The 16814-nt window shown below is 37.8% G+C and overlaps 3 protein-coding genes across 3 annotated transcripts in view; 2 read left to right on the top strand and 1 right to left on the bottom strand.

The window, feature by feature from the left end:
• The window catches only part of LOC105364321 (muscle M-line assembly protein unc-89), a 35366-nt gene extending 29497 nt beyond the window's left edge, over positions 1 to 5869 (top strand). Inside the window, exons 6-7 of the mRNA XM_011502218.1 lie at positions 3814 to 4211; positions 5576 to 5869. Of these exons, the coding sequence (XP_011500520.1) occupies positions 3814 to 4211; positions 5576 to 5746 (569 nt within the window). The 3' untranslated portion in view covers positions 5747 to 5869. The remainder of the gene's footprint in view (positions 1 to 3813; positions 4212 to 5575) is intronic.
• Positions 5870 to 9528: 3659 nt separating this feature from the next.
• Positions 9529 to 11073, top strand: Srp9 (signal recognition particle 9). The gene is made up of 3 exons (XM_011502217.1): positions 9529 to 9811; positions 10071 to 10139; positions 10444 to 11073. Exons 1-3 carry the CDS (start codon positions 9740 to 9742, stop codon positions 10537 to 10539), a joined length of 237 nt encoding a protein of 78 aa, XP_011500519.1. The 5' UTR covers positions 9529 to 9739; the 3' UTR covers positions 10540 to 11073.
• Positions 11074 to 11162: 89 nt separating this feature from the next.
• LOC105364319 (band 4.1-like protein 4) overlaps positions 11163 to 16814 on the bottom strand; it is a 69958-nt gene continuing 64306 nt past the window's right edge. The window contains exons 16-18 of the mRNA XM_011502216.1: positions 15195 to 15504; positions 11959 to 12074; positions 11163 to 11670 (exon numbers count right to left, since the gene is read on the bottom strand). Of these exons, the coding sequence (XP_011500518.1) occupies positions 11634 to 11670; positions 11959 to 12074; positions 15195 to 15504 (463 nt within the window). The 3' untranslated portion in view covers positions 11163 to 11633. The remainder of the gene's footprint in view (positions 11671 to 11958; positions 12075 to 15194; positions 15505 to 16814) is intronic.

The raw sequence follows: 16814 nt of genomic DNA, 5'->3' as shown, positions 1-16814 counted from the left end.
AAGCGACGACTGCGTGCCAGATTAATCTCCCCTTATCGCCGACTCATTTTCCGTCCGATGCTCAATATTCTAATTCGTTAGTCGCACATGCCATTGCAGCAGCTCGCGATTGAGACGTTCCGCTGGCCCGAGTACTTTCTCATTTTTCTCTCTCCTCCGTACATTTTACTTTCCAAGGCAATATTGCGTTTAAGCAATTTCAGGGCAAATGTTGCGAGCCTAATGGCCAGTGATTCCGATCGCTGCTTTACGTACGTTACGTACGTAACGCGGCTCGCTTGGAAAAATTGAAAATACACTTTAAGCATCCGCCGTCGTACGCTCGCCCATATCGCGCGAGCAATATAATAAAAATATGCCGGGGCTAATTTCCTAATAGACCGTATTTATACGGCGGTCGATTAATTTCATATCGAGCGTGAGAGAAATAGATGAATGATTAAATAATACGTAGATTTAAGCGATTGCAAGGCGATTAAATAGCTTTAATATAAATAGAAAATACCATTCTCACACCTCAGACTTTAAACATAAGTTAAGAGGCCAGTTTTGTTTCTTTCATACGTGTGCGCTCGTGGGTGTGAATATTGCTTTTTTCCATATATTATTTTTTTTCCTTCTGTTTTTGTTTGTGTGCGCGCGCGCGCGTATGTGTGTTATTTTTTTTCTTTCCTTTCGTCTTTTATATACGTATAAGAAACTTATTTCGCCATTTCGTCTTTCTCACGCTTAATATAAAAGTACTCGTCGAAGGTTATATGTAATAAACAGCATAGAGTTATGATATTATAATACTGTTGACATAATAATGCCTGGATAATTGACCGTTCTATTTTGCATCGCGACTCCATAAATTCCGTATATTAACCTTATCGTTTGCTACTTCCTCTCTCTCTCTCTCTCTCTCTCTCTCTCTGTCTCTCTCTCTCTCTCTCTCTCTCTCTCTCTCTATATATATATATATATATATATATATATATATATATATCTGTCTGTCGATGCTCGATGCCTATCTCGATCTCGAGAAAGTTGCTCGATTCTCGGGCATGTCGAACAAGCGACGACTGCGTGCCAGATTAATCTCCCCTTATCGCCGACTCATTTTCCGTCCGATGCTCAATATTCTAATTCGTTAGTCGCACATGCCATTGCAGCAGCTCGCGATTGAGACGTTCCGCTGGCCCGAGTACTTTCTCATTTTTCTCTCTCCTCCGTACATTTTACTTTCCAAGGCAATATTGCGTTTAAGCAATTTCAGGGCAAATGTTGCGAGCCTAATGGCCAGTGATTCCGATCGCTGCTTTACGTACGTTACGTACGTAACGCGGCTCGCTTGGAAAAATTGAAAATACACTTTAAGCATCCGCCGTCGTACGCTCGCCCATATCGCGCGAGCAATATAATAAAAATATGCCGGGGCTAATTTCCTAATAGACCGTATTTATACGGCGGTCGATTAATTTCATATCGAGCGTGAGAGAAATAGATGAATGATTAAATAATACGTAGATTTAAGCGATTGCAAGGCGATTAAATAGCTTTAATATAAATAGAAAATACCATTCTCACACCTCAGACTTTAAACATAAGTTAAGAGGCCAGTTTTGTTTCTTTCATACGTGTGCGCTCGTGGGTGTGAATATTGCTTTTTTCCATATATTATTTTTTTTCCTTCTGTTTTTGTTTGTGTGCGCGCGCGCGCGTATGTGTGTTATTTTTTTTCTTTCCTTTCGTCTTTTATATACGTATAAGAAACTTATTTCGCCATTTCGTCTTTCTCACGCTTAATATAAAAGTACTCGTCGAAGGTTATATGTAATAAACAGCATAGAGTTATGATATTATAATACTGTTGACATAATAATGCCTGGATAATTGACCGTTCTATTTTGCATCGCGACTCCATAAATTCCGTATATTAACCTTATCGTTTGCTACTTCCTCTCTCTCTCTCTCTCTCTCTCTCTCTCTCTCTCTCTCTCTCTCTCTCTCTCTCTCTCTCTCCAATGCCAAGATTATTATATACGCGCTCACGATGATGTTTCATTAAAATAATTTCCAATTTATGTGGCTTTTATTATGTGCGATTAGATGAAAATTATAATGCTGAAATTGTGCAGGATTCGATATAGTTTAAATGACCATAATTAATGCCAATGTCTCGATAAATTAACGGACTTTCAACGCTAGCTGGACGAGCGAAATGAATTTTATTTGTTAATTTCATATAATAAATAGCGAGATTCCGTTCATTTGCACGACAGGTCGAGTAAAAAAATTTTTCACCATTTACCATTTGCTCGTTTCAAGCATTTATATCAACGTTAGTGTTTAGCCTCCAATGTACGAAATATAAGAATTTCTGGCAATGTCAAGAGTTTTAATGCGTCATAACATTAATGCGTGGAATTTCGTTCAGTCTTGTTCTATCGCAGATTAAGATCAATTTGACACTCAGGTGGATGATAGAGCGTTAAAAAATTATGCTAATCATTCCAGATGGTGAATGTGTCACGAGAGAATTTCTATAGGCTCCGAGTTATCTGTCCTATCGATGTATCTCTCTCTCTCTCTCTCTCTCTCTCTCTCTCTTCATCGTGTTTCACCTCGTCAATTTTGACGGCAAATGGCTCGATCTGTGCCTTTCATAAATTAAAAAATCAGCACTTATTAATTTTATATTTTTCATCGGTCGCAGATTTTATTTTATTTTTTTTTTTTTTTTTTTTTTTTTTATAAAGTTACAATGCCCCCCGTTATATTATTCGGAACTTAATGGGAAGCGGACAGCTCGGCCTTGTAACGCACGCCCGGATGTGTCGAGAGAAGAGAAATTAAAAATTTATTGCAAAAATAAATTCCTACTAAGCAATATTTCATTGGCTATTCGACACAATGATGCTCTTCAAGTCGCACTAAGAGACGCTTGAAATCATGAATCGTACACAATTACACAATTGAGTTTTTGCTAATGGACGCGCGATTGGCCTGTTTAATGTCAAACGTATTACCTTTTAATTAAAAAATCTTACGCAGACGCTTTTTTCATGCATTCATTTACAATTCCCGGGACTACAAATCCACTTAAACGTATTTAACGAGGCATTACGACTCCGCTCGTGTAAATGCTCATTAAAAAACTATTATCGGCCGCTAAAATACGCTGTTCGGCTAATGTTAATTTTCTGGATGAGTAAATAAGTCGCATCTGTCGAAATTACTTGTGACAGAATGTCTCGTTATCACAATGACGTGGCTGACAAACGCTTGGGCACGAAGCATCGTGTTGAACTACCTCAAAATCGTTCCACCCCAGCCGTCTCGAAGACCCGGGTTTTCAACTTTCTACCAACCACCTCCTCCTTTCTCCCCCGCATCCCTCAACGTACTCCCTCAAAGCTTACCGTCGCTCTAGAAGGAAAGAAAAAAACAAATTTTTTGAAAAAATAATCCACTCCGTTCGTCGACATTGCGAGCGAGTCTCATCGTTCCTTCACAGCCTACCGCATCGCCACACTAATAATAGCACACCGACGCCTTAACCATATTAATAATAATAATAATAATAATAACAACAACAATAATAATGATAACAACAACAATAATAATAATAATAATAACAACAATAATAATGATAACAACAATAACAACAACAATAATAATGATAACAACAATAACAATAATAATAATAATAATAATAATCATCATCATCATCGTCATAATGATCGACACAAAGAGTAAATAAAGTTAAAGAGAGGAAGACGGCGAGACGTGCATGAGACTTGGGAAAAAGAACGACGTGACTGTTCGCAGGTGAGAGCATCAGCCCCAAGTACGAAGCGCTGCCCTTGGAGCCGATTCTCGAAAACAAGATGGTGACCAACTGCTACTGGGCCAAACTCGAGATCCGGGAGCTGCAGCGCGAGGACGCGCGTCTCTATACTCTCGTGGTGGAGAGCGAGAAGGGTCGGGATTCGACGAATCTACGGCTAACGGTGCGCGACCCGACGGAACTGCGAATAATCGCGGCCGCGGGCGCGGTCGGCCTTCTCGTCCTCCTGCTTCTCTTCTCCGTCGGCCTCTACTCGCTGGTACGCTCGCGACGCAAGCACCGTGAATACCGTCACGAGGAGGAGGAGGGTAGCATATCCGCGGAGGCCTATTACGGGGCCGCGGCACCGACCCAGCAGAACGGGACGGGTACAGGCAGCGTCATCGCCGCCCCGACGACCATTGAGAGGAACGGACAGCTCAAGGCCGGCCTCGAACACCACCAGCACACGGTGAGCACACCTCCAACCATTTTACGTTGGCATGGCCGAGGATGGATGGCATCTCTTCCCTATCCGTCGCTATCGACCAACGCAAAAATCAATCGAACAACTATACCAATCGAGCCAAATATTGCCTTCTATTATTAACCAACTGTAGTTTAGAGCTTTATTCTTCTTTTTTTTTCTTCTTTTTTTTTTTTTTTTTTTTTTTTTTCTTCTTTTTATCATACTCTTCGATCGCTATTTAATGCATTCTGCGTTCGCATTCGAATTAAATATGCGGTAAAGCTTCGATTTTAAGCCATTTAAACTGCCATCTATTTTTAATATCTCTATCTCTCTATTCACCTCACCCCATCGCATCACTCCCTCCCTCCCAAACCCCCAGCCACCATCCACCACTTCCACCACCACCACCATCGCTACCTCACACTCACCGCGTTCTCACTGTTCATTCTCGTTAAACGTGACGAATTCATTTACGACGCAGCTAATTGAAGTAGCATAATGACTGCGAGATGAGCCATTGCATCGATATACCGAGCGTAACCAAACATTCGCTAATTATTCAATTTTCCGAGACAAATTTTCTTTTACGGCTCGGGGTCTCGAGCTCTCGAGCTCTTGTTCAAAATATCGTTCACTCGCTTAAGCAATGATGTGGCACGAGCATTGTGTCTATTAATAAACGGGCCGCTCGATAATATTTATTTATCAATACCGTAGGCGCTGATCTGATAATGGCCATAAGAAATTAAAATTAATACGTGGCCGTCATTCACTCGAGTTTACTTTCAAAGCAAATAAACTTTTCAATTGCACAACTCTTTTTACGACTTTGGCGCAAAAGCGATACGGATAGGTTGTGATATCGGGGAAACAGAGAAGAAAAAGATGAAAAAAAGCCTAGTTGGTATTAATAATCTCACTGTAATTATTTCGCGGGCGTATCCCCTCCCCTCGCCACCATAACCGACACCCGGTGCCCCACCTACTTTAGCCCCGAATTTAGCCTGCGAAAAGCATGCGCGGATTCCCAGCACGAAATAAACCTTTAGAGCGCGATAACGGTTTACCTGCGACCGTTAAAGTCTACGACTATAATTCTTCGTCCACAACAACAGCAGCAGCAGCAGCAGCAGCAGCAGCAGCAGCAGCAGCAGCAGCATCAGCAGCAACATCAGCAACAGCAACAGCAACAACAAAAGCACCACCAGCAACAGCAGCAGCAGCAACTTCAGCAACAGCAACAGCAGCTCCAGCAGCAACTCCAGCAGCAGTTCCAGCAAAATAGCCTAAAGAGCGCGATGTCGGGGATGGGAATGTACGGGAGGAAGCCGGTCCTCGACGCCGGCCTCGCTGTCATGTACGACTACGATCAGATTGCGTGCAAATCGAGGACGGCCATGAGCCCTGAAGCCCTCAAGGTCCGGCGCGCCCCCGCGGTCTTTCAGCCGCCAACGATCGTCTGATACCAGGAGGGCAGGTTCGCCGTGTTCTACGGGGCCGAGCAGCGGCCCACTAGTCCCCTTTGCTCCGCCACGTTGGAGCGCCCCGATTAGAGTCTACGATTCGTCTCTCTCACACTCTCTCACTCTCTCACACTCTCTCTGTCTCTCTCTCTCTCTCTCTCTCTCTCTCTCTCTGTCTTTCTCTATCTCTGTATCTCTCTATCTACCTAGCAGCTACCTATTTATCTATCTATCCATCTATTTACCTAACTCTGTGCCCGTGTACGTTTCGCGCGCGGGGCCCACATTAAAATGTGAGCCCGAGTTTCGTGTCAGAGCGAGCGCCGCTTTCCGTCTTTTCCGTCGTTACGTCGTCTCGCCGTTTTGTTTATCCCTTACTCGTAGTTCCCAAACAAAAGACTCGACCAACGGCAATAGCCCGAAGCGCGTGCGTGCGTGCATGCGTGCGTGCGTGCGTGCGTGCGTGCTTACGTCGATGCGCACTCATGGAATTGAGACATGTTGGTTTTCGAGAGAATTGAGAATGAGTGCCGCGCGAGGCTCGATTCCGTTTTACCGTCGTATATTATACTTGTACATAGCATTTATTATTTGCGTGCGGCCGGCTAATTATATTTGCGTTGGAGATGTAAGGCGCTATCGATTGTATTATTTTAACATGTCATTTTTCCCGCTTAAATCGCAATCGCAGGATATAATAAGAAAGTAGCCCAGATCCCGAACAATGGGCTCCCGCTTCATTCTCATACCAGTCGATTCACGTAGACGTTATTGAGTGTAATAAAAGCTCTATTATGGCACTCTGCCATACTAATTTAAAATAAAGAATGCTATAACTTTTTCGATTTTAGAGGTATCTAAAATATTCATAAACTTTGCAATGAAAAAGGACATTATTATATCGCGTATAATATCGAATGAGAATGAGAGATTCTTGGCGGTTAGGATGGCGAGGGATTGTGTGGGGAGGGGGATGGGTGTTTGGAGTGAAGCGAACGTAACCAAAAACCTTAACATGACAAAAGTTCGCTCGAGAAATTTCGGCTCTGATAACGAAATAAAGACGATTGTTGTCCAAGAATCTTTCTTACGGATGGCTCGGCGTGCGAGTATAGAATATATAAGCGCATCCTGTCCGGAAAAAGGTTCACGCGCAGTTTCTTTTTATGACTCCTTCCTTATCGAGATTCAAGACTCGTTTTAGAAAAACTCCTAGCGTAGAATAACACGAAAATCTTATACGTCTAAATTATCATTCTCGGAGCGCCTGGAGCAATAAAGATTCTATTTTAACTTTTTTTTATTTTCTAACATTCTTTAGATTTCGTTAATTGGGAATTCGACATGTTTTGTTCATCTGTGAAGAATTCATTTTTTTCTCTCTTCTTCTACTTTCAATCTTTTTTTTCTTTTTTTTTTTTTTTTTTTTATTATTTTTTTTCTACATTCAAAGTAAAATAGCTTAAATTTCACTAAGCAAACCGAATTTATTTTATCTCCCCCAGCATCTTCTCCCTACAACTGCGTTTCTATTATTTCGAGCAGTAAATTAAGATTTCAAATGCCAGCAAAGTTATGCATTCGACAAATTGATTACCCGTTTGTTCCTTTTATTATAATTATTTAATTCAATTTGACATTTAAAGATCTACGAGCCGAAGCGTCATAGACTTTTCTCACAAGTAAAGCCTAATTATATAGATAATATTGTGTTATTTATGAAATGTGTTTCAAATGTGCTTTATGTATACCTGAATTGTTGAATATTTATATACAATTTTAATGGAAAGAAATTTTATTTTACCAAAATCACTATATTAATTAATGTTTAAGCTTTAATTTAAATCTAATCAACAAACTCACCACGTTGTTAAGCCACGACTAAATAATTACGCGAATGAATAAAAATCCAACACAATTAAATAAACAAATATAGGATATAAATTACTGAACATTATTCAAGCTCATTGTAATGAATTTCCAATGAAATTTAACTTTTTTTTTTTTTTTTTTTTTTAATTTTTTTTTATGTTATTTTTATTTTATTTCTTAAGTAAAATGTGTAAGAAAAAAGAAAAACTTCCCAAAGAGATAGGTAATTTTAAATTAAGACAGTGTGTAATTGAGATTAAGACTTGTTGTAATAAAATTTATTCACATTACTTTGTTTATACGTCGTCTTTATTGAATAATAATGCGATAAATATTAAAAAATATACTTAAAATAATAAAAAAAACAAAAGAAATATGATTATTTTAGCTTTAAGTTTTAAGCGACAGATTAACGAATGTCACTTTTATGTAAGTACTTACAAACTATACGATCTACGAATAAATTATTGCAATAAATGCATAACCATGCAACGAGATTTACGTATTTATCGAATTTATTTATTCTAAGACATTGTTGTATTTTTGAGTGAAATCCAAAAATAAAACAATCTTAATCAGTGAATTGATTTGTGTATTTAAAAATTATGTTAAGTGTTATTAAACTTATATTTTACGCTGATTTTATATATATATATATATATATATATATATATATATATATTATATATATATATATATATATCATTTCTTATTGTATGATTAATTATTTTCATCTCCTTATTAATACAAGAAAATTTAATAAAGTAATTTTACCCTATCCACTTCCATTCAATAATTGTTTAGATATCAAAGAATATATTTAATAGCTAATGTACGTTTTATTGATTAAAGTAATGTTCAAGGTAACGAGTGATAATTGAAGGAATAATTTTTTAAAAAAAGAAAATGGTATTTTTTCTTTTCTTGTTTTTTCTTCTAAAGAATTTTTTCTTCTTTTGCTCCCGAGATGTATGAATTAATTCTACTTATCATTCGTTGCATTAAAAAATTAACAATCGAGTTTAACGAGGACTGACATTATGATGAATAGTATTTCTCATAGTTCTATGATTTATGAAAATTTTTTAATCTTTCTAACACTTCGAGAAATGGAAATTGCAATTATCCTCGAGTATTGTATTCGTCAAAATTAAGGAATTTATGTTGTTAAGCTTTAAAGCGTCATTCGCACTTACATAGCAAAAGACAAATTTTTGTCAATGTAATAAAGTAAAAGTTGAAAAAGCCAGTATCGTGATGTTCGAAATATTTTGCATTTTGAGGAATCTGCCGATTATCATCACCGACCTTGCATTTTTATTTTTCAATTAATCCTTGCAGAGACTTCCTCGACATCACCGAGCTGCCGCAATCTCCATCTCAATAGCAATAAATCTCATTCATAAATAACACGATAAGCTTCCAGCGGGACGGCCAACGCTAAGATAATAAATGCACGAGTTATCCCAGCTCATCCACAGGACGAGGCGTCGCACCTGCGATCAATGCGCCCCCTTTCAGCCGCCGTCAATTATCAACCGCCGATAAAATAGTGGGAGCCACGCATAACGGCACGAGGCTGACATCTGTCGCGTAAAAAGCATTAGCTCGAAGGATGGAAATAGCATTGGTTTTTTTTAAAAAAATTTTATTTTACTTTTGTTTGGTGAGTAGTGGCAGAAGCAGAAGCATCAACGGGGATAGTGAACGGGCAAGGAGGAAAGGCGTGAAATACTCGCTCGATCGATCGCTCTCGTCATCCTGGATGAACACGCGCGTGATGATGAATTTGAGACGATTAGAAGCTGGCCAGGTCGGTGGAAGTTCCGTCGCGATTCGCGGATACGAGAAATCACGTTTCCGTTGGAAGGATATGCGTAGGGCGCTTGCGCGACCTACGAGCGCCACCTGGCCCCGTACCGGGAAGGCTGATAGCTTGAGCCGAGCTCAATCAGAGTGGTAGAACACATCGGCGACATGTGCCAAAGCGACGCGTACTTTAAAAGAAAAGTGACAGCATGACAAGCCCTCGTTCCGACAAGTTGTACCTTTGAGGCTTCAAGACTCGTGAATAACGAATGACCATTATTTCAATTAGATCGCCGATTATTTTTAACCATAATGACCTATTTGAATACGTGGGAGGAGTTCGAAAAGTGCGCGGAAAGGTTATATTTGCAAGACCCGATGAAGGTAAATAGTTAATTAAGCTGTGGCATTTTAGAGATGCGCATAAGCGAGTGCTCGCTCACGTACGTTAATACGTTCGAACGTCAGTGCGTTTGCACGATGTGCACATGCACAATGCACAATACACGAGCATTTGGGCAGTGGGTGCACGCGCGCGCGCACACACTCTTTAATGCGCTAATAGTGTATTGTTGCACGCATGCATATATTCGCGGCTGGAAACATACATGTAATTTAATTAATCGAAATTGTATTCCATTAGGCACGATATACCATGAAATATTGCCACCAAAAAGGCATACTTTCTCTAAAATTTACAGATGATCGAACGGTAAGAATTTTTTTTTTACTTAATTATAACCTCACTCTCGCACAATCAATTCGACCGAATGGCCATTTAATTTATTCTTCTCTTATCCACCACCTCGGCTTTGTAAATACAATTTTTCCGACCTTCGCTCGATTATATCATTTATTCCAAATCATACGCTTCTTATGTAAATACTCGATCAATGCTATCATTAGTACATTATATCGCTATGCATTAACATTATTATCTATTAGAATTTCTTATTTATTCATATAATCGCCTTTTCATGTAAATCCATGCAAGTAATTTTAACTGTTTATTTTAGTGCCTACAATATAAGACTGAGATTGCCCAAGATGTTAAGAAAATGGAAAAATTTATAAAGAATTTAATGCGACATATGGCATCGAAAGACAACTAGTATGAGACGACAATTTCTAGGATATTAAGATTAAACAATAAACTTTTCATGGATTGAGAAGTAACACGTAAAGATTCAGCCTCTTATACATAATTAAAATGTAAAATTTACATTTTGCGATGGCAAAATTTTGTGCGGTTAAGCAACGACGCCATAAATTTTCCACAAATTATTTAAGCTAAGAATATAAAGTAGCGTCGATGCAATGTTTCCACACAGTATATTATGAGCGCTCTTTGTAATTATTGAATTATATAATATTTTAATAATTATCAATATTTAAGGAAATGGTTAGCATGTATTTTCATTAATCTCTGCTTATTGTGTACATTTATTGTTTAAGAATTATTTGATCAATACTTCTCTTGTTGCTCAAATTTATTTGATTATTTCTTATTTATTTTTCATACAGGAGAGTTGTCTCTATAAATGCTCGCAAGATACCCGAAGAATGCATCTTTATGCATTGCCAACTAGTCATTCGTTCCAAATCATTTACAGCCTGACATAACTATTACATATGGTAAAGTGATTTACCCCTTTCATTATTATCGACAGATAATTTAAACCATAGTCGCAATCTTGGTTATTTATTCATTCGCTTTCCCAAATTGTTCGTTTATATAAGAATTTCAGATAGACACGAGAGAAAAATAAGAAAATTTAATCTCACTCGAGTAACGAATAAGCGAAACTATTTGTTATTAGATACAATATGTTAATTAAAATTTCGATCGCAGCTTTAAGATAGGCGATATTATAATGTGATGGAATGTAATTAGTTAAAGCTAAAGGCCACGTAATAAGCTCAAATAGAAATTTGTTCGTTAAGCATCTCGACTTTGATACAATATGTTATGTCAATACTTTATGCGGGCAGAGATAAACGTGAAATATAGTTAAACTAAGATTGTTACATATCACTATTATGTAATATTAAAGTTAACTATATTTAAATAATAAAAATACGATTTATGTGGGATTATAGACTTTTATTTAATCGAGGTGTAAAAAATGTTCACTTCGAAAGGGAATATACAATATGTGCACTTCAGATTCAGCGGCAGATAGGTATGCGTCATTGTCTCTGCGACTTACTTTGGTTTGGTCCGACGTCTCCGGGTTAATGTACTGAAACAGATGAATTTTTATTTCGCGCGACTCAATGACGCAATGTCGGCCTGGATTAATGTCCACAGGTATTTTATCGGGCGCAATTTGTGAATTCCTATTTTACCGGTCTCGGTCGATAACGCGAGTGTGCCTGCTGCTACATCCTTCGTTTCAGGCAATCGACTTTCGCTTCCTAATGACGAACGATTCAACGGATTTTCAAGATAACTTCCGCACTATTTGTAAAATAATTTCCCCTCTACACTCGATTCCTTTTAATCTATGTAAATATTAAATAATACTTACGATATGATTGGCTGAAGTACAGCATCCAATGTTGCGTCACTATGAAGATAATTGTGCTTGGAAGTATCGGAAGGAAGTTTATAATATCCGTCTTCATCTAAATGCCTTTGTGTTGTCTACGTGAAAGAAAGTTTATTTTACTACAATTGACAGCTTCATTTATCTCCCCAAATTATTTTTCTTTCTTCTTTTGCTAAGGTATCGGATTATTAGGATATCTTAATGTGCGAATAAGATTAATATGATTGATCAATGATCGGAAACGGAAAGTAATTTAAATAATAAATCCAATATGAGATAAAAATATGATTCGTGAAATCATGTTATTACACACCTTAAAATCATCTTCGGAACATGTAAATCACTGAACTAATTAAATATTAATGTAAGATCGAATAAACGAGATCGATCACCAGTAGTTTTTTTTAAATTCAAACCTGCTGAAACAGTTTTTAATCTTCAAAGTTATTCTGCACAATGAGAACAATAAATCACAACAATAAATAAATATATATATATATATATATATATTCCCATAATGGGCTTTCAAATATTCGCATAGAAAAGAAAATCTTTCTTGGCTTTTGTTTTTCTTTTTTCATTCATATATTTTTAATAATATAGTTAATTATAAACGGCATTCTCATTTATGTGAAAAAATTCTGACTATTACAAGTGTATGTATATAAATACTTATTCATATACCTATCCGTCATGTATGCGCCAATAAGTTTCATTTTTGTTAGATCGACATTAACATCAATGTTTCCGCAATAAATTGATTCTATATGTTTTTAATAGATAACGAAAAAAAAGCAAAAAAAAAAAAAAAAACTAAGCAATACAAAAAGTTTGGCAAATGTAAATTACATCGAATTTTTCCTATTATTATTAAATAGATGAATCATGTGCATGAGATGTATAATATTTGTATAAGGGAAATTGATTTCCCATAAATAAAAATAATTTCCTTGCTACAGTTCACTCTGAATTTTAATGGATTACAAATAACAATAATAATAATAAAAAGTATTAACTAAAAAACATAAACGTTTACTGGTTATTATTTTTACATTTTTGCATTTTTCAAATAAAGAATAATAGACCATATATTGCCGTGCACATTTATGCTTCAAATTCATTAATGCAACATTAAATTAAGAAAATTAACAACAAGCTTACTTTGAAAACGAAAAACAATAGTCTCTGTATTATTCATGCCAAACACATTCGTAGACGTACGTATTGAAAATACGTGTAACTAAATTATGATATTTTTATCTCATATTTGTGGATACTCGTCAAACATATTTTTATCGTCTATTTTTGCTTGAGTTTGCCACGCTGTCATTCGACCAATGTTTATTATTTTCTTTCTTTTTCTATTTCTTTTTTTACGATATAGTAAAGATGTCTGTTATCAGAACTACAGCTTTGTATGGAATGTCTATTATGATGGATTTTCGGCATATTTCGCAGGAGAATTAAATATTAATTTACAATTTTAATCACCGCCTATGGGATATTGTAGGATGTACACGTTGTGGTCTGTCAAAAATTTCGTAATTAATGTAATTGTTTGTACGTAGACGCTTACCCGTGCGCCTATTATGCGCCTGAGAAATTATTATTTATCGACTATATACGTAGCGTTAAACATTCGAGAATTGAAAAGAAGAAATTAACGATAGAATTTTGCATGCTAAAAGTTAATGTGGAATATGTGACAATCGTAAATGATGTTTTTAATTATTAATTGTTGATTCGCCTATTAGAGAAATGTCTGTTCGAACATTTAGTCAATATTTCCGAATAACTTTGTGGGCCAACGGTTAAGCGAAAAGCGAAAAGCGAAAATCTAATGGAAAAGTCGATAGTTTCGTCTTCACTGTTGAAATATATAGGATTTCCTTCCTTGCATTACACTAAGAAAAAGTAAATATGAACGTGATTAGATTTTACTGAGAAACCACCAATTTGCAACAATCCATTATCTCATCCTAATAGAAATCCATTTACGACCAGAGTCTAGTTTGGAATACCGGTCATACTATTAGTACCGCGAATCATTGTATGCTTTCTCTCTCTCTCTCTCTCTCTCTCTCTCTCTATCTCTCTCTCTCTCCCTCTTGACTCAGACTTTTATGAAACCTCCGAGCCTCAATGATTCGATTACAATTATGTCCATATCTCTTACATGTTTAGTGAATATCCTTAATGCCGATCGTACTAAGAATTCTTTATTAGTTTATACCAAATGTAAATAATCCGTTGGCCTCGATCAGACTTTTTCGAATTGGACGCTCGGAATTTAATCGACGTTCATCGACTCCTTGTTAAAAACATTAAGCGGAGCTCTCGGAATACCGGAACACGGGAATAATGACAAGTTTGTCTTTAATTAAAGCCCGAGTCGGCTACTATCAAACTTCCTTGCCTCCGTCTCCTTCAATATTATCTCCCGCGAAATTATGCTACGAGCTCCAACGACCGCTCGTTCGATCTTCCAGCCCCTTATGGATATTACATATTCCCTTACAATTATAAGCCGTTTGATACTATTAAATCATAAGCGTATGATCGACATGCAGACGATGGTGTATTAGATTATTGGCTGAAATCGCTTGGCGAAGCTTTTTTGTAATTTCGAAATATTCATTTTCAGGGTAATCGATAAGCGTTAGCTCGGCCCAATTTGATGCCCAATTCCCCCATTAGTCGACCATACTGTCATTAAATAATAATTCTAAATCGAGAATCCGGCGCAACATATAAATCGAGGCTCTAGGCTCGATGAAATTGTATTTCACTCGTGCGCGACCAGATCCGATAATACAAGAGTACCGAGAAATCACATATTTCATGTGACATCCTCGTAGCAACAACTCTCGACGCAAAACTGTAGTTCTGATCGCAGTAATCGCTCCTCGCTTCTTCGTTTTAATCGCCAAAACTGGACGGTTCAGCGTAAATACGTGCATTTGCACGCCGAGCGGATCGAGATGGAAAATCGCGCTAAGGTCGATAGGAGGTTGTATAGGAGTGTGCTTATAGAGCGATTTTGGCGCGGAGTGTCGGGAGAGGCGGGATGGGGAGAGATCGGAGTTCGCGATCCGCCCGGAATGTCGCGTGTCGGCTTGTGCGACAATGCAATAAGTCATCCCAACTTTCCATGCCCTTTCGACAAAGCAAGAAAAATAACGATGGAGAAGGGAATGGGGTAGTAAGGGACGTACGGGGCGCGTGTGCTTGGCACTGTCGGCCGAGCTCGAGCAGCAGCTGGAAAAATCCTGTGTGGTGCTCTCTCCGAGGCCGCTGTCCGCATTGGCGCCGATGAGCCGGCAGACGCTGCCGCCGCGGGCCAACCCGAGCGAGGACGAGGAGGAGGACTCCTTTCTCGAGGAGTAGACCAGGTCGTGCCTGCTCCCATGGATTATCGGCTCGACCCGACTGCTCATGCGCGTCAGCACGGCAAAGTTATTCGTTGTACTTTCGTGGCACTGATACACAGTCCTACGGTCTTTCTTCACCGAGAAGCCCACGGCTCTGAAAGTTCGAATACGTCCAGCTCTCACTATTCGCTCTATCACGGCCCCAATCCTCCCTAGCCGTAATTTAACGAAATTTTACGCGCCCGACAACAACAACAACGACGACGACGACGACGACGACGACGACGACAACAATAACAACGACAAAAACCATGACCATGACCATGACCATGACCATGACCATGAGCATGACAATGCCATCTCATTCCCCCTATTTACCTCGATCACCCCCTACACCTCGGCACGGAGTTGCCCCTTCAAAGGATAAGGGCTATCTTCAATCCACTATCGACAATGATCTCGTTATCATCGTCGCGCCATTTTCTGCCTAATGACGCTCTCCTTTATTTTGCGAAGCTAATCGGGCACACGTAATGCACCACGAACGCTGCCAAAAGATATTTAGTCGGCTTTTGTGCGAGCGTGACGAGGTGTCGCGCCTGTGTTTGAGCTCTTGACTTTGGGGTAACTCAATGCGTGTTAATGCTTTCGCTTTTGGCCTTTGTGCATTCGTGTGCTGCTTTCTCCGTCTTTTATCTTCTCTTTGAAATTACCCTTTTTTTCTTTTCTCGTTCAATGACCCATCCGAGCCCATCCGAGCCCACCCCATCCCACCATTGCTCCGTGCTGATATGTTTTTCTTGCGAGTAGCTTTAACCGAAACGATATTGCACGAAGAATTGAGTTTTATAATAATCGCAACAAGGATTTTTTTTTTTATTTTCCAGGCAAAACTCTGAGATTCAAACTTTGGATAAAATTATCTTTAAGCAACAGTACCTCAAAACATTTTACTTCTTTTCAAATTATCATTAATAATCTTGTTTCCAATACGTTTAGCAACGTATTTCTTAGACTTTTAACTTTCCTTTTTTATTCATTTTTTTTTAACTCTCCGGTTTGTTCTTCTTTTTGTTTTTTCTTTTCAATACCATTTTTACCAGACTTTAGTCAGCTTAGAATAATAATAAGACAAAATTATGTTAAATCCAGCACTGAGAATTTACACTTCATTCGTCATCTTTTAATAATAATATATCTCAATCGAATAGATTTTTATTATTTATTTTTCTGCCTCTTTGACAAATCCATTTCATAATATACTATTTGGAGATAACCCTTATCCTTAATGATAACAATTGATTATCATCGTTTGATTTCTTTATTAATGCACAAATTCTATGTTCATGCATTATGTAGTCGTACTCGTTAGCTTTAAAAATTCGAATATATATATTATTAATATTAATGCTACATTAAGTTAAAATGACTTTGAAGTTGTAAAAATGAAGCTGTTGAGTGACG

Source organism: Ceratosolen solmsi, unplaced genomic scaffold (assembly GCF_000503995.2).
Source record: "Ceratosolen solmsi marchali unplaced genomic scaffold, CerSol_1.0 scaffold31, whole genome shotgun sequence".
NCBI classification, from domain to species: Eukaryota; Metazoa; Arthropoda; class Insecta; order Hymenoptera; family Agaonidae; genus Ceratosolen; species Ceratosolen solmsi.
This window is presented reverse-complemented; position numbering and strand designations above follow the sequence as displayed.